A 19,133-nucleotide genomic window follows, 5' to 3' on the forward strand; every position below is an offset into this window, starting at 1 on the left:
TTGTTATAGTGGTGTGTGTGTGTTAAACGCATGTGTGTGAGAGGTCTTACACCCGGGTTCAGTTCCTACCTCGCACATACAGGTTGGCTGGGGAAGAGTAGCGTACGCCCTGAGAGTTAGTGGCCACACACTCATACTTCCCCTGGTCGGTCTCTTCACTGTTCTCTATCTGCAGGGCACCTGAAAGACAAAGAGCGAGAGATAGATAGATCGATTGAGAGAGAGACACAGAGAGAGAGAGATGGGGGAGAGAGAAAGACAAAGAGGAAGAGTGGAAGAGAGAGAGAGAGAGAGAGAGAGAGAGAGAGAGAGAGAGAGAGAGAGAGAGAGAGAGAGAGAGAAAGAGGAAAAAGAGACATTACAATGGGTTAATTATTGATAAGTTCATAAATGAAATGTATTTTTACTCATCAACCCTCATGCATCACCTAAAACTGATTAAAACTACCATTTAAAATGAGGGATTTTCCATTACTGGTTCATTTCTGCCATGAAAAATCCATGTTCCCCACAGCAAGCTAAATGAGAGTAGTTAACGATGCACTATAGGAGTCCCTGGAGCAGGAACAGAGGACTCAACATGGCAACACTTGAAATCCCCATTCAGCCTTCTCCCCCCCTCTGTTTCTCTGCACAATTCACTGAGATGTATAGCAGCATTGTACATTATTATCCCAGGCTCCTAAACCATGTTATTAAGGCACATTATTATTATTATTCCATTCATTTTCTCCTGGAGCATGTTCTGCTGCAAACCCTTCACAATGCTTACAAGGCCCTTATCACAAACTGTGTGTGTTTGAAATGGGGCTAGGGGCGGAACCAGTGTGCACAAGCAAATACATTTGCACGCACACGCCAACCACCCACCGGACACACACACCTTATCAGAAGAAGTGTGTTAGACATGGAGACAGAAGAGGGGTCACAAAAGCAGGGGATTACTTAAATCTACTGCACAGTGGGGGGAAATGAAACAAGACAACGACAAAACAACTCTCTCAGAAACAAGCATGCACGTGCACGCACACGCACACACACGCACACACACACACACACACACACACACACACTCAGCTGCTTTCAGACTCACAAAGGCATAGCAGTGTGACGGAAAAGCGTACTACAGACAATAACAGTGTGGATATGGTAGGGTGGGTATTTCTGTTTAAGACCTGTAACTGTGTATCCGTGTAGAGAGGGGAAGAAAACAAGGAACTAGGTGAGTCACTGAGACACATTTGCAGATATGCTGTTCAACAACATGGCTCAGAGGACGGAATACTTCAACTATATATTTTTCTTCTGGGCAGCGCAGGGGCGGTTCCAGGCATAAGTGACATTAGCTGTCACTTAGGGGCAACCGGTGGTTGTCATTCTTGATGATATTTTTGGCCTTCCTTTGACATCAGGTGCTGTAGGTGTCCTTGAGGGCAGGTAGTTTGCCCCTGGTAATGCTTTTTGCAGACCGCACCACCCTCTGGAGAGCCCTGCGGTTGTGGGCGGTGCAGTTGTCTTACCAGGCGGAGACGCATCCCGACAGGATGCTCTCAATTGTGCATCTGTAAAGGTTTGTGAGGGTTTTAGGCAACAAGTCAAATTTCTTCAGCATCCTGAGGTTGAAGAGGCGATCATCTCCACAATCATCTCCTTTGTTTTGTGACGTTGAGTGAGAGGTTATTTTCCTGACACCACACTCCCAGAGCCTTCACCTTCTCCCTGTAGGCTGTCTCGTCGTTGTTGGTAATCAAACCTACTACTGTTGTGTCGTCTGCAAACTTGATAATTGAGTTGGAGGCGTGCATGGCCACGCAGTCATGGGTGAACAGGGAGTACAGGAGGGGGCTGAGCAGGCACCCTTGTGGGGCCCCAGTGTTGAAGATCAGCGAAGTGGAGATGTTGTTTCCCACCTTCACCACCTGGGGGCTGCCCGTCAGGAAGTCCAGGACCCAATTGCACAGGGCAGGGTTCAGACCCAGGGTCTCGATCTTAATGATGAGCTTGGAGAGTACTATGGAGTTGAATGCTGAGCTATAGTCAATGAACAGCATTCTTATATAGGTATTCCTCTTGTCCAGATGGGATAGGGCAGTGTGCAGTGTGATGGTGATTGCATCGTCTGTGGACCTATTGGGGCGGTAAGCAAATTGAAGTGGGACTAGTTTGACAGGTAAGGTGGAGGTGATACGATCCTTGACTAGTCTCTTAAATCACTTCATGATAACAGAAGTGAGTGCTACGGGGCGATAGTCATTTAGTTCAGTTACCTTTGCATTCTTGGGTACAGGAACAATGGTAGCCATCTTTAAGCATGTGGGGACAGCAGACTGGGATAGGGAAAGACCAGACAGCTGGTCTGCTCATGCTCTGAGGACACGGCTAGGGATGCCATCTGCGCCGGCAGGCTTGCAAGGGTTAACATGTGTCGGTGGCACTGTGTTATCATCAAAGCAGGCAAAGAATGTGTTTAGCTTGTCTGGAAGCAAGACGTCTGTGTCCCCGACGTGGCTGGTTTTCCTTTTGTAGCCCATGATTGTCTGTAGACCGTGCCACATACGTCTCGTGTCTGAGCCGTTGAATTGCGACTCCACTTTGTCTCTATACTGATGTTTTGCCTGTTTGATTACCTTACGGAGGGAATAACTACACTGTTTGTATTCTGCCATATTCTGAGTCAGCTTGCCATGGTTAAATGTGATGGTTCGCACTTTCAGTTTTGCACAAATGCTGCCATCTATCCACGGTTTCTGGTTAGGGTAGGTTTTAATAGTCACAGTGGGTACAACATCTCCTGTACACTTCTTGATGAAATTAGTAACCGTCTCAGTATACACGTCAATATTATTCTTGGAAGCTACCCGGAACATATCCCAGTCTGCGTGATCAAAACAATCTTGAAGCATGGATTCCGATTTGCCAGACCAGCATTGAGTAGTTCTTAGCACAGGTACTTCCTGAGTTTCTGCCTATAGGAAGGGAGGGGCAAAATGTAGACGTGGTCAGATTTGCCGAAAGAAGGGTGGGGGAGGTCCTTGTATGCATCCCGGAAGTTGGAATAACAATGGTTGAGTGTTTTTCCAGCGTGAGTACTACAGTCAATATGCTGATAGAATTTAGGTAGCCTTTTCCTCTTTTCCTCTCCTCCTTTTTGCTTTGTTAAAATCCCCAGCTACAATAAATGCATCCTCAGGATATATGGTTTCCAGTTTGCATAAAGTCCAGTGAAGTTCCTTGAGGGCCGTCGTGGTATCGGCTTGAGGGGGGATATACGAGGCTGTGACAATAACCGAAGAGAATTCTCTTGGGAGATAATACGGTCGGCATTTGATTGTGAGGTATTCTAGGTTGGGTGAACAAAAGGACTTGAGTTCCTGTATGTTATTACAATTAAACCATGAGTCGTTAATCATGAACATACACCACCGCCCTTCTTCTGTCGGCGCAATGAACTGAGAATACAGATGGCTGGACCGACTCTGACAGTATATCCCGAGAGAGCCATGTTGTGAAACAGAGTATGTTACAATCCCTGATGTCTCTTTGGAAATAAATCCTTGCCCTGATCTCGTCAACTTTGTTATCCAGGGACTGAACATTAGTGAGTAATATACTCGGAAGCAGTGGGTGGTGTGCGCGCCTCCTAAGTCGGACTAGAAGACCGCTTCGAGTCCCTCTTTTTTGCAGGTGTTGTTTTGGGTCTGCCTCTGGAATCAGTTCAATTGCCATAGGTGGTGCGAACAAAGGATCTGCTTCGGGAATGTCGTATTCCTGGTCATAGTGCTGGTGAGTTACCGCCGCTCTGATATCCAATAGTTCTTCCCGGCTGTAAGTAATAACAAATAACATTTTCTGGGCTAACAATGTAATAAGAAATAACAAAAAACTGCAAAGTTTCCTAAGAACTAGAAGCGAGGCAGCCCTCTCTGTCTGCGCCAATTTTTAGGATATGTAAGTTATAGCAGTTGTAGCATGAGGTAACATGTGGAAAGTGGGCATTCATCACTGGTATTCATGTGAGAAGATCGAGGTGAACCCTGGTCTTCTGCTTGTCAAGTTAGGTAGAGTTAACATGGACTCAAGTCAACATTTTTTAAAGTTACATTTAAATAAACTTATTTCAATTCAGAATAGGGTCTAGGGAGAATATTTTTCTGTGAAATCCAACTTTTATTTGTTTCTGTCCTTTATTTAGACAGATTAGAAACAGGAGGAGACAGATGAAAGTGTGACTTAAACCCCCGACTGCTGGGGTAGTAAGATGACACATTTCTTTAGAATTTTACCCACTGAAGCACACAGCCAACCATTTCAGAAGACAAATGTTTAAAGTCAAAATGTGAACTACAAACATTGTGTGGCCAAACTGTTCAGAATTCAGGTGGAGAGAGGGTATTGGTGGCAGGTGTGTCCTCTAGGAAACTCTATGGTCAAGTAAAAGAAAAGCAGGCATGTTTCAGGTCTTCACGAACCCAGATAGGTGAGAGCACACCAAACGTTCAGATGAAACTCTACAAAACAATTCAAGAAAGTATATGTCAAAGAAAACGTGCGTCCAAAATGTTATCACATTGTAGCATTTCAGATGCTAAATTCTAATAGTCCAAGTCAAACAGCCATTTTGATTCATTGATATGTTTTCTTGATGCTACATGCATAGTCACTGCCAATTTAGCCTGCTCTAGTTTTGGCCTTCCACACCACATTTAAATATTTTTTTTAACACAATATACCTGCAGTGAAGCCACTCAACAACTACATCACATTAGTCATCTAACAGACACACATGGAGAGCAACACACAGAAGCAACCAGGGTCCACACCACATGTTATCGCATCCCACTTTTGACATGCATATTTATATCTTGTTGCTATATTTGCATAACTTAATCACATAAGTATTTTGCATATTGCAATTGATATGTTTAATAATTGTATATTTATATTGTAACAATATTATAGAATGTGATAACTTAATTATGCATATCATTATTCCTTGTTAATATTTCTATTTCTTTGTCTCCCTGCAGAAAAACAAACATACATACTAAGTTACCCACTGGCTGGCCAATCCTAACAAGAATTATGCCAACTGTGAGTCATATCATTGGATTTACACCTTAATTTAACTAGGCAAGTCAGTTAAGAACAAATTCTTATTTACAATGACGGCCTTGAAACAGCAGGTTAACTGCCTTGTTCAGGGGCAGAACGACAGATTTTTACATTGTCAGCTCAGGTATTCCGATCTCTCAACCTTTCGGTACTGGCCCAACACTCTAACCACTAGGCTACCTGCCACCCCGTATTGGGATTCAATCCATCTGAACAACATTCCATGCCATGTATCATCGTCTGAATACAAAGACTCAGGTCAGAGACATTAGCATAATGGATAATCGATCGCATAGAGCCCTGGGCTAAACTTTGTATAAGTGCTACTGCTAACATTAGCAGTCATTGCCATTATTTTATCCCATAAATTAGAAATATAATGGCATATTTCCATTGATTTTGAAAAATATGAATATGATTAATACCTCACAGATCTTTGAATTGTCTTACTTTATCAATATAAAAGTGTGAAAGAACTACTCATGTGTTGTCGTCATTTGCTAATTTGCAAAGAAAATGTGAACATTTGAAGCTTCAAAATCATGTCTTGAAAAAGTAATCTTGTACTCATGAATTATTATCCTGAACAAACGTATTCATTTATATTTTCACAAAACAATCTTTTCTCGTGTCCTCTGTTTAAGCATAATACTACTCATGACTAAAAAAGGAATTATGAGGAGTTTATTAACACACCATATAATAGCAGGGAATCTAAAAAAAGAGAAGGGATCTAATTCTGCACTAAACAGGGTTCGAAAAACCATCATAGTGTTTAAGAGCTTCAGAGAAAGAGGAAAGGACACCAAAAGAGAAGGTAACAGTGTTTTCAACCTTTTCCGGGTTAACATTCCCAGGCTCAGGCAAGGTGTCGCACAACTTCATTATGTGGCGTTCCAACACACCATGTCAGGTTTCAGAACACCCCGGGATGAATGTTTCAATAAACCTTCAATCTGTCCCAATACCCTCATAACTATGTGTTTCAATGCTGCAGCAAAGGTAAGGTTTCATCTCCTTTAAGGTGGTGGCAGCTCAGTTGCCACTAGTTTTAGTGTTACAAAGCACTTCATTTTAACAGCGTAGAGACAGACGGACATACAGTAAGACAGCGCAGGAGAGGTGCGATCGATCCAGACACTGTGTGTATGTGGGAGAGAGATAGAGACAAAGAGAAAGAGAGAGAGAGAGATAGATTGAGACAAAGAGAAAGAGAGAGAGGGAGAGAGAGAGAGAGAGAGAGAGAGAGAGAGAGAGAGATGAGAGAGGGAGAGAGAGAGAGAGATAGATAGCGAGAGAGAGACTCCTCCACAGGAGTAGTGTATCTACACCTGGACAACAACTAATCTAGAAAGGCTGAAGTTACAGTAACACTCTGGAAACTATGGGGAGTTTTCTTGTTAGGGAATGTATGTGTGTACGTTCCTGCGTACATTCCTGTTTGTGTTTATTGAGCCCGCTCTCTAGCTGCAGCTGACCTCTTTGCTTCTCTCTCCTGCAGACACATGAAAGGCAAACGAGGCAGAACTCCCTTTCCCTCTCTCATTCGCTCCCTCGCTCTCCCGTCCCCATAGAACAAAGCAGAGCTCGGCGCAAAACAGGCATAACTTATCTGTGCAACAACCAAGCAGGAGAGCAGGGGAAAGAGAAAGGGAGGAAGATAGAGAGTACTCGACAGCACTCTCTTTGAAACAACAGATCCTGAAATGCAGACACACACGCACACTCATAGGCTCACACAGATGGAATCCAACTGATGGATTCTGTCAAAATGTAACATGCTTCATGTTAAACTGTAGTTTGTTTGTGTCCTGTTTAGTGAATGATTACTGTGAGTATTAATGGAGTTCAGGCCATGAAACTGTGTGTGCTAATTTAGAAAGGTTGACCTAATCAGATGAGAGGAAATTGCCTAGGATCAGAGAGTAGGGTCGGGCCCAGAACCTGTATAGCTGGGCAGGTGACGTCTACACGGGAAGAGAACTTTCTAAATGTATGCACTCTGCTGACTGTATCCTTGGTATTAAGCACTTGAAACTTCTCTTGAGCTTTTAGGTCTCAATTCCTTATTGCAAAGAGGTTTCTATAGCATTTTTATTTTTAACAAAACATGTTCACACACACACACACACACACACACACACACACACACACACACACACACACAATGGTAAGCTATACAGGTAACTAGGGTGGACAAGCCCTGCACATGATTATTTGACTACTCCATGTGTTCACAAAGCTAAGCTTGCGTGGTTACAAAGATTTAGCTACTCCTAATCTAAAGTGTGCTTTCAGTGTCCCTCTACCATGCCCAAAATTAGGAGGAGAGATGTCTGGCCATCATCACTAATCCGAGAAAAACTTAAAAGGTTCAGCCCAAGTTTGTTTGGTAATTTCACATGTCAAAAGTGGTGTAAATGTCAAACTGAGTCCATATTGCACACCATATGTTGTGTGGATCTCACGTCGTACATTAGGGGAAATTCTGTAGGCCTCAAACCCAAATTAATGAGGAGGATTGGCCTTCAGACTTCTCCAAATGCGTATGGCAGGACCTACACAACAGATGGTTGTTGAAAATGTACACCACTTTTGAGTTATGAAGACTCTTGACAAACTTTGACTCTTGGACCATATGCCTCACTACACCTCCTCAGGAGATGATGAATGGATGGATGTGTGTGTGTGTGTGTGTGTGTGTGTGTGTGTGTGTGTGTGTGTGTGTGTAGACACTGGAGGGAAGAGAGGGATCAGGGAAAGAGAGTGGGGCCGTAGAGATGCAGAGAAGGATCTTCAGTGTCTTCAAGGGACTATAATGCAGAGGTTCTCAAAGTTGTTTACTCTTTAACCCATTAAATCAACAAAACCATGTTTCTACTCACAGCCGTCTCTAGTCAGTTTCTGTGACCCCAAAAGGACTGGCTGTGACACTCCAGTGGGTCCTGATCCACCATTTGGGAAAGACTGCTGTAACGGTGTAGTGACCGTAAGTTGTCTAAGAGACATACAATGAAAAGGTATGTGCATGGCTATGGTTACAGTAATACTTACTGAAGGCTGTTGACGATTATGGAGAAAAACAAAAAGGACGCAAGAAGCAGGTGAGGGATGTGTTATTAACATATTCTCAATGTGGAATGACCATGTTCTCCATGTGGAATTACCTTGCTTACACTCTGGTTACATGCCCATAATGCTGTACTACACTACCCATAGTTCTGTGTGTATGATTAAATATTGTTCTGTGTCTACCAATCTGGCACCTATAATTTCTCCTACATCATGTTCTTTATGGCAAAAATACTTGGATTAGTGTTTAATAGCTTTTTTTTGTATAAGTCATATAAGTGTATGTGTACATATCTTTCTCTGCAGACACTAGGGTTATTCACACTATAGTATCCCTTTGCAGAGTATAATATGACACAAAACAAACAAACACAAAAAGGCAGAATGGAAAGATTGGGAAGTATGACAAGCTGAAAGACCACAGTCAAACCAGCTTGACATAAAAAGGGCAGGACAGGGGAACTGAACGTAGAAAACTAAAGAATCACTTTTTGTCCTGTCGTCCTCCCTCCTCCTTTCTCTCATGTGCATCCCGAAAGTATCCAGATCCCTTCACCTTTTTCCACATTTTGTTGTTACAGCCTTATTCTAAAATGGATTCAATTACTTTTTTCCCCCTCATAAATCTACACACAATACCCCATAACAACAAAGCAAAAATATGTTTTTTAGAAACAAATAACAGAAATACCTTATTTACATAAGTTTTCAGACCCTTTGCTATGAGACTCGGAATTGAGCCCAGGTGCATCCCGTTTCCATTGATCATCCTTGAGATGTTTCTACAACTTGATTGGTGTCCACCTGTGGTAAATTAAATTGATTGGACATGACTTGGAAAGGCACACACCTGTCTACATAAAGTCTCACAGTTGAAAGTGTATGTCAGAGCAAAAACAAGGTCATGAGGTCGAAGGAATTGCAATTAGAGCGCGGAGATAGGATTGTGTCAAGGCACAGACCTGGGGAAGTGTACCAAAAATATGTCAGCATTGAAGGTCCCCAAGAACACAGTGGCCTCCATCATTCTTAAATTTAAGAAGTTTGGAACCAGAAAAACTGAGCAATCGGGGGAAAGGGCCTTGGTCAGGGAGTTGACCAAGAACCAGATGGTCACTCTGACAGAGCTCCAGAGTTCCTCTGTGGAAATGGGAGAACCTTCCAGAAGGACAACTATCTCTGTGGCACTACACCAATCAGGCCTTTATGGTAGAGTGGCCAGACGGAAGCCACTCCTCAGTTAAAGACACATGACAGCCCACTTGGAGTTTGCCAAAAGTCACCTAAAGGACTCTCAGACCATGAAAAACAAGATTGTCTGGTCTGATGAAACTAAGATTGAACTCTTTGGCCTGAATGCTAAGCGTCACGTCTGGAGGAAACCTGGTACCATCCCTACGATAAAGCACGGTGGTGGCAGCATCATGCTGTGGGGATGTTTTTCAGTGCCAGAGAGACTAAGTCAGGATCGACGGAAAGATGAACTGAGCTAATTACAGAGAGATCCTTGATGAAAACCTGCCCCAGAGTGCTCAGGACCTCAGACTGAGGCAAAGGTTCACCTTCCAACAGGACATCGACCCTAAGCACACATCCAAGACAACACAGGAGTGGCTTCGAGACAAGTCTCTGAATGTCCTTGAGTGGCCCAGCCAGAGCCCGGACTTGAACCCGATCGAACACCTCTGGAGAGACCTGAAAATAGCTGTGCAGCGACGCTCCCCATCCAACTTGACCATAGCTTGAGATGATCTGCAGAGAAGAATGGGAGAATCTCCCCAAATACAGGTGTGCCAATCTTGTAGCATCATACCCACGAAGACTCAAGGCTGTAATCACTGCCAAAGGTGCTTCAACAAAGTACTGAGTAATGGGTCTGAATACTTATGTAAATGTGATATTTCAGTTTTTTACTTTTAATACATTTGCAATAATAAAAAAAAAACTGTTTTTGCTTTGTCATTATGAGGTATTGTGTGTAGATTGATGAGGTAAAAATCGATTTAATGCATTTTAGAATAAGGCTGTAACGTTACAAAATATGGAAAAAGTTAAGGGGTCTGCATTCATTCCGAATGCACTGTTTGCCAGACATGCCTAGACAATACGTCTGGTCTCTCCAGAAACATTTATGAAATGACATTGAACATGAAGAGGGCTTCAAGGAGTGTGCTATGAACATCAGTTCTAGCTTGCTCTGTAGTAGACAAACCTCCCCAAGGACATACTGAGGAATCCCATGATTCATATCACTACTGTATTCCTCACCCATTTCTTTCTCTCTCTCTCTCTCTCTCTGACTGGCCTCTCTCTCTCCCCTCCATCTCACCTGAGCGTAGTTGTTTGATGCGTCCCAGGCTGGACCTGGGTTCTACAGGTAGGAAATCTTTGAACCAGGAGATCTCTGGGTCAGGGATGCCGCTGGCAGCACACAGCATGGTGGCCGTCCTGGTCCTCTCCACCACCTTCAGCTGCGGTCCCATGTCGATGCTGGGGAAACCAAACGGCAACAGATCCTCTGGAGGGTTAGGAATTGGGGAAGGGTGGGATGGAAAGAGGGGAAAGGAGAGGGAGAAGAGATATTGTTAAGTCACTTTGATGACAAGTCATTTTAATTTGTCTCGTAAGTCAGTTCCACAGAGAATGTGAATTAGAACCATGGAAGGTTGGATGTTTGGTACCAACATGGACGATAGATTGCAGAACCCCAGTATATCATGGTTTGATCAATGTGGTTAACACAAACCTACAACACATAAGCAGTGCTGAGTGTTATGACACCATTCTCTCCATCTAAAATCATTTGGAGTCTCCTCAAAAACACCACATCACACCACACCCACAGATGGTGGTTAGACTCCCAAGCACACTTCAAACTACAATCCCTCTTGATGAATTGTTGGCCAACAGTGTTGGCAAACAAACAAATGATCCAGTAGGCCTTCAGTCACTAAGCCTGAAATGTCGCTGGTTCGAATCCCCGAGCCAACTTGGTGAAAAATATTTTGAGGTGCCCTTGAGCAAGGCACTTAAACCTAATTGCTCCTGTAAGTCATTCTGGATAAGAGCATCTGCTAAAATGTAAAATACCTGGAGCCTGGCCAGCTCATTGCTCCTACATGGCCTGTTGACACACATACATGTATTCCTGTGTTGTTCAGTTGGTAAGGCCAAGGTCATCGGAATTCAATTCCCGCAGGGAACATATACACAACCTACGGGAACATATACACAACCTAGGGTAAAATGTACAAGCTCACTGTACTGTTAGTCGTTTTGGGAAAAGCCTCTACTAAGTGGCATATATTATGATGATATATCATATCCACAGTACAGACAGTGGGCTACCCCCTCCTCCATTCCTTCCCCAGAGGCCTGGGCAGGTAGGAGGTAGTGGTGTCAGCTCTAATAGCTATGCACAGAAAACACTGGTATCCTCTGTGTTTCTCTGTGCCGTGAGGTGTATAGTAATTATAGCTCTAATAACTATGCACAGGGTTCCTTCTCAGATACAGCAACGTCAATTAGGCAGTCAGATAGCAGGGAGAGGCAGGGCACAGGGGGTAATAACGACTTGTTAGCAGGCTAATTATTAGTGTACAAATGATTAGGAGGAAAGACGTCTGTGACTGTGTCCGACTGCGTTGGGGCTTTGTGTTATTGCCAATGTGTATGTTCATGCTAATTCTATCAAGGTATGGGGAGAAATACACAATGGGACACATAGAGAAAATCACACACAGGTGCCTACACACAGATGCATGAGACAGGGCGCACGTACACACACACACACACGTACACACACACACACGTACACACACACACACACACACACACACACACACACACACACACACACACACACTTCCTCTGGTGAATTGGCTTCAGCTCTCTTTGACTGCAGTCCAGATGGCCAGCCACATAATCATCCTTCCATCAGCCCTCCCTCGTTCCTTTCTTCCCCCCTCTTCCTTTCTCTCCCCTTCTCCTCCACCTGACACCCTTCTCCTGCACACACAAACACACACACACACACACACACACACACACACACACACACACACACACACACACACACACACACACACACACACACACACACAATGCTAGGTATCCCTTTTCTCTCCCTTCTGAGATAGATCATCTGTCACCATGACAACCAATGGAGTGTCAAACAGATCCCACTGAATATTAGTTTATAACTAATGCAGAGTTTCTAACTAATGCTTTCTAACAAACACAACTATGGGCAAAACAGTCTGATTTAAAACCAGAAATATGATCTAGCTGTTATTTCTTATCTCAACGGTTCCCCCTGCCAGCCATCCAGTAGTGTGTCACTGTAACATCTGTCTTCACCTGACTGTATCGCTATCTCCTCAGAGATAGGCTGCAGAGAGCCTGTCAGATAGGCCGCACTCAGGAGAAAAGAACAGGAGGAGACAGAAATAGGATGAAGAGAAGAGATGAGAATGGACAAGAGGAGGACTGAGGAGATGGGCAGGTGTGGAAGTAAGAGAGGGGGAGAGGAGGAAAAGGACTGGGAAGAGAGGAGACAGGGGGAATGGAGGGATGGGGAGGGGAATAGAAGATGAGAAAAATAAACGAGACGAGACTCAAGTATACTCAGTAAAACTAATTTCCACATTAGATGCCCTGTCACCACCATTGCCTGGGTTCTGACCACATCCTGGCTAGCTGTCCAGAGGACACCCGTTTGAGGGGGATGCAAAACGAGCCGCAACACCCCCAGCCCTATCTGATCAATACTAATAACCTGGCTGAATGGAAGCTAGCGATACCTCATCGACAGGAGGGAGAAAATTAAAGAAAGGAGAGAGAGCGGGATCGATAGACAGGTCGGGAGGCAAGGCCCTCCGAGGAGGAAAAGAGAGAGAGAGGCAGAAAGTGTGGGAGGGGGAGGGGTTGAGAGAAAGAGAGGGAGAGAGAAGCTCACATGGGGCGAGAGAGAGAAAGGAAGAGAGAAAAAGTGTAACATTTAAATGTTATTCATCATTTTTAACAGCTAATAATATAATATTTTAAATGTCCTTATTCTCTTCAAACATTTAGTTTGCCTAATGTTTACTCTTAATGTCCGATTGTTTTTGTCTTTGTTTAATTCACTTTGTTGGCTTTTGTAATTTTTTCTTTCATTTTTACCACTTGCTTTGGCAATGTAAACATGTTTCGCATGCCAATAAAGCCCCTTTGAATTGAATTGAGAATGAGATAGGCATACAGGGGGCTTTCCATCACCTCAGGGTCTATTCTGCTGGCTGCTTGCTGCTGCATGGTGTAACTGATTGTTTATGAGACCAGGCCACTGCAGTAGAGCACAGAGACAGAGAGAGAGCTTTTATGTATTCCTCTCTGCTCGCTGTCATTAGATGTACAGCATATGAGCTCTCCACATTATACATGGGTGTCACGCCTACTCCCGCTCCTCCCCTCCGGCGCCCGACTTCTCCGGAATACTAACCACCGGTCCTGGATCCATCATTACGCACACCTGGCATCAATTATTACGCGCACCTGCACGTCGTCATGAGGCACACCTGGACTCCATTACCTCACTCATTACCTCCCCTATATCTGGCACTCCCTTAGGTTCCTTCCCCAGTCAGTATTGTTTATGTGTTTCATGTCTATACACTACTCGTGTTTGTTATATTGTTCCATGTTCCGTTTATTATTAAAGTCACCACCTGCACTTGTTTTCCGACTCCAAGCGTATACGTTACAATGTGGGAGAGTTTATGCACAGTACAGTGTGTGCCTAAATATACAGTGCCTTCAGAAAGTATTTACACCCCTCGACTTTTTCCACATTTTGTTGTGTTACACAGTTTTTAAAGATGAATGAACAATGAAATGCTAATATACCTTGATTAGATAAGTCTTCACCCCCCTGTTAGAAACAACTTTGGCAACACCTTTGGGTAGGTCTCAAAAGAGCTTTGCACATCTCTATTGTGTATACTTTTCAAGTTACAGTATTGCATTTATAACTTTTCTAATGACATCACAAAATAACATTATTATTCTTTAGATCGCCTCTGACCATTCCCCACATTCTATGTTAGAAATATTGTTCCAGTATTGACTTTAGAACATGTAAAGCTTCGGCGGGAAAAGTCTGTGTAGACAAAAGCACATTTCTATGTGAATTTGGAGATAGCTGAAAGTCCTTGATTTACAACAGGGTGTGAACTGTCAATTCCCCACCAGCTACCCTTTCCCCCCTATGCAGGGGAGAGGGGCCTGGCCGAAATCAGCCACTGCAGAGCTGATCCGGCCCATCTGGATCCTCACAGGACAGTCATGACACCTTCTTAATGCATTTGAGCCAATCAATTGTGTTGTGACAAGGTAGGGGTGGTATACAGAAGATAGCCCTATTTGGTAAATTACCAAGTCCATATTATGGCAAGAACAGCTCAAATAAGAAAAGAGAAACAACAGTCTATCATTACTTTAAGACATGAAGGACAGTCAATCCAGAAAATGTCAAGATTTTCAAAAGTTTCTTCAAGTGAGGTTGCAAAAACCATCAAGCGCTATGATGAAACTGGCTCTCATGAGGACCGCCACAGGAAAGGAAGACCCAGAGTTACCTCTGCTGCAGAGTATAAGTTCATTAGAGTTAAATGCACCTCAGATTGCAGCCCAAATAAATGCTTCACAGAGTTCAAGTAACAGACACATCTCAACAACAACTGTTCACAGGAGACAGGCCTTCATGGTCGAATTGCTGCAAAGAAACCACAAATAAAGGACTCCAATAATAAGAAGAGACTTGCTTGGTCTAAGAAACACGAGCAATGGACATTAGACTGTTGAAATCTGTCCTTTGAGCCCAAATTTGAGATTTTTGGTTCTTTGTGAGACGCAGAGTAGGTGAACGGATGATCTCTGCATGTTTGGTTCCCACCATGAAGCATGGATGGGGAGGTGTGACGGTGTGGGGGTGCTTTGCTGGTGACACTGTCAGGGATTTATTTAAAATTAAAGGCACACATAACCAGCATGACTACCACAACATTCTGCATCGCTACGCCATCCCACCTGGTTTGCGCTTAGTGGGACTATAATTTGTTTTTCAACAGGACAATGACCCAACACACCTCCAGGCTGTGTAAGGGCTATTTAAAAAAGAAGGAGAGTGATAGTATGCTACAACTGATGACCTGGCCTCCACAATCAACTGACCACAACCCAATTGAAATGGTTTGGGATGAGTTGGACCGCAGAGTGAAGGAAAATCAGCCAACAAGTGCTCAGCATATGTGGGAACTACTTCAAAACTGTTGGAATAGCATTCCACATGAAACTGGTTGAGATTGCCAAGAGTGTGCAAAACTGTAATCAAAGCAAAGAGTGGCTACTTTGAAGAATTATAAAATATATTTTTATTTGTTTAACACTTGTTTGCTTACTACATGTGTTTAATTCGGGAGATGGTAACTCTTTAAACAACCGCTCTCGTGGTGCCCCAAATCCTAATGAGTTAATTGTTACATGATTAATTAAATGGGTAACAAATAACATAGTTTGTTGATTAGATAAATAACAGTCATCAGATTAATGAAAGTAATGTCATGACAATGGAAAGAAATTCCAAAAATGTACTTTTAACAAGGCACACTTGCTAATTGAAATGCATTGCAGGTGACTACCTCATGAAGCTGGTTGAGAGAATGCCTAGAGTGTGCAAAGCTGCATCAAGGCAAAGGGTGGCTTCTTTGAAGTATCTCAAATCTAAAATATATTTTGATTTGTTTAACACTTTTTTGTTTACTACATGATTCCATATGTGTTATTTCATATTTTTGATGTCTTCACTATTATTCTACAATGAAGAAAATAGTAAAAACAAAAAAACCTTGAATTAGTAGGTGTGTCCAAACTTTTGACTGATACTGTATGTTGAGCACTGCTTATATTGTCTCAGTCTTCCTCTGATAGTTCTGGCTATATTCAATTCATTTTCCCATTTTGCTTTAATATAAAGAGTTGAGTCTTTTCTAAAGGTTATCATGCCATGACAGAGTGAAGATATTGTCTTGGACGTTGCCTGTTTATATGCATTTCAGATCACATTCCTTCATTTTTTAAATCATAGATACTGGTTTAAATTATGGATCAAACTCAAACCATTTCTATATTCTGATTTCCTCTTCCAGTTTGTGTTGTTTCACCATCAGAGACCAGAGGTCTAGTGTAAATTATGATATATAAGGTTCAGTATTCCTGTTAATGTCCAAAATGTTTCTTTATCCCCAGCTACAGACTGGATTAGGCGACCTTGAATGACAGGCTTAATATCTTTCTTTCCGAATAGCACTGTATTGTGAGTCACACCAACACAGCTAAGTAGTACCCCCCCCCCCCCCCCCTTGTCTTTAGGGAGCTGTGGAGTCAAATATCTAATCCTTGGTTTCCTGCCATCCCAAATGAACCATGATATTAACTTGTCTCACAGATTGAATTGTTTCAGGGGAACCTGTCGTAGCAGAATCAGAATTAGTTAGGCAACATTGATAAATAAGATGTTTTATCTACTTTCATAAATATGCCTATATGGGAAAAAGTTACTTGGGCCCCAGAGAGGGGAGAGGTCAGGCTTGTCTTCATATGTGAACGCATATTTTAAACCATGTGAAGGGATGATTGAGGGGGAACCAATAATCTCTTGGCTCCACAATGTCTCTGTGCTAGTCACTCCCTACTTTTCCCATTTGGGGAAGAGTATGGCCATGTCTGGAACCATTGTATGTCCCTTCTGATGTTGCCCTTATCTTGACCTAGAGACTCACTCTCCTCTCCGTGAGCTTGTCCAGGAGGGATGGTATTTGAGATGGGAATATCTAGACTTGACAATTGATATATGCCATTGGATGAGGTAATGTTTTGGTACTATGTTGTACCAAGAACGAGATAAGAACTTCGTTTAGCAGACCAAACTGAACGATAATTTATAGCTAATGCTGTCTGGCTATGGGATACTCCTCTCTCAAGTAAAAGTCTTCCTTTGTGCAGTTTTCCTAAGACCTGTGGTTCGTCATTGTGAGTTGGGAGGGGTGGATCTTTGCTATTAAAGATCTCAGGTGCCATTATGTTGACACTCTCAGAATTAATTTATAGACACTGAATTGATCTGAGAGTCAAAGGGCTATGCTGAAGCTCATATTATTAAAAGATGAAGTTTAAAGTATAACTCTGACTTGTGTGTGGTTTGTAACTCTCCTTATTTAGTAATACAGGAAATTTCCACGACAGACCTCAACTGGTAAAGACTGGAATCTGGGGAGACTATTCATTTGAACTTTCTCTATTCTAGAGCTGAAATCTAAAGGGAGAAGGGACCATGCCTATTTATCTTTATGAATATTTCAGATAATTGGTTTATATTTAGTTATATATAGCTTTAAATTATCCTTTGTTAGGTTTACCCCTAGATATGTAACCTTTTCTGAATTTCAGTTGAAACCAAATGTATATTTTATTTCCTCTAATAGGGTGTAATTAAAGCATAGAATTTGTGTGTTGTGTACATTAAGTTTGTATCCTGAAAAATACCCATATGTTAGTTTTTGGAGGCAAGTGTTAGGGTCAGTCATGTGAACTAGCACATCATCAGCATATAAGGCCAATACCAATGCCAATACCATGTAATTAATCATTTTGCCTTATTGCTTGAGCAAGGGGCTCAATATACTGTTCCTGAGTGGGAAAGTGGTCTAAGTCACTGCATCTCAGTGCATAAGGTGTCACTACAGTCCCTGGTACCAATCCAGGCTGTATCACATCTGGCTGTGATTGGGAGTTCCATAGGGTGGTGCATATTTAGCCCAGCATCCTCTGGTTTTGGCTGGGTTAGGCCGGCATTGTAAATAAGAATTTGTTCTTAATTGACTTGCCTAGTTAAATAAAGGTTAAATAAATCAAATAAAAATATATACACAAGGCAAATAACGCAGGTGAGGCGCAACATCCCTGACGCGTAAAATTATTTCCTTTATCAGATGGCCATTCACTTGAATTCTACCTGTAGGCTCATGGTAAATGGTTTTAAAACATTGGACTGTGTCTTTTTTTAAGCCAAATCTCTCTAAAATGTGATATAAATGAGTCCAATTAACACTGTCAATTTCTGTATCTAAACTGACTAATAGTGCTTCTGAATTGTTTTCCTTAATCTGATTGATGACATGTAGAGATCTTCTGGTGTTTTGGGTTTGATGGCCTCTAATAAACCCGGTTTGGTCCAACTCAATTAGATCCAGCATAAAGTCTCCTGATGCTATTCGAGATGTATAGTTTATAGTCATAATTCAGAATTGAAATTTCTCTATAATAATTACTGAAATGTTCTTTATCTTTACCCTCTGTTGGTATGACAGTAATGATGGCTTCCTTTCATGAGGGAGGGGCTTCACCCTGGGTCCAATTAAATTAGGATAAAAGTAAAGGAATTAATTCTTCCCTATTTGGGGAGTTTTCTTCTCTGCAGATCCTTTGAAGCTCTGTCAGGTTGGATGGGGAGCGTGGCTGCACAGCTATTTTCAGAACACTCCAGAGATTTTAGATTGGGTTCAATTCCAGGCTCTGACTGGGCCACTCAAGGTCGTTTCGAGACTTGTCCCAAAGCCAATCCTGTGTTGTCTTGGCTGTGTGCTTAGGGTCGTTGGGCTGTTGGAAGGTGAATCCTCTCCCCTGTCTGAGGTCCCGAGCACTCTGGAGCAGGTTTTCATTAAGGATCTCTCTGTACTTTGCTCAGTTCATCTTTCCCTCCATCCTGCCACCACCATGCTTCACTGTAGGGATGGTGCCACGTTTCCTCCAGACGTGACGCTTGGCATTCAGGCCAAAGAGTTCAATCTTGATTTCATCAGACCAGAGTTTCTCATAGTTTGAGAGTCTTTAGGTGACTTTTGGCAAACTCC

At 42.6% G+C, this 19,133-nt stretch overlaps 1 protein-coding gene across 4 annotated transcripts in view; it reads right to left on the minus strand.

Moving 5' to 3' along the window:
• Positions 1–19,133, minus strand: part of LOC110508438 (receptor-type tyrosine-protein phosphatase S) — a 96,327-nt gene that overhangs the window by 39,883 nt on the left and 37,311 nt on the right. For all 4 annotated transcript variants that reach the window (XM_036965956.1, XM_036965959.1, XM_036965958.1 and 1 more), the window contains exons 6-7: positions 10,514–10,702; positions 70–180 (exon numbers count right to left, since the gene is read on the minus strand). In XM_036965956.1, the coding sequence (XP_036821851.1) occupies positions 70–180; positions 10,514–10,702 (300 nt within the window). The remainder of the gene's footprint in view (positions 1–69; positions 181–10,513; positions 10,703–19,133) is intronic.

Source organism: Oncorhynchus mykiss, chromosome 28 (assembly GCF_013265735.2).
Source record: "Oncorhynchus mykiss isolate Arlee chromosome 28, USDA_OmykA_1.1, whole genome shotgun sequence".
Classification (NCBI taxonomy): domain Eukaryota; kingdom Metazoa; phylum Chordata; class Actinopteri; order Salmoniformes; family Salmonidae; genus Oncorhynchus; species Oncorhynchus mykiss.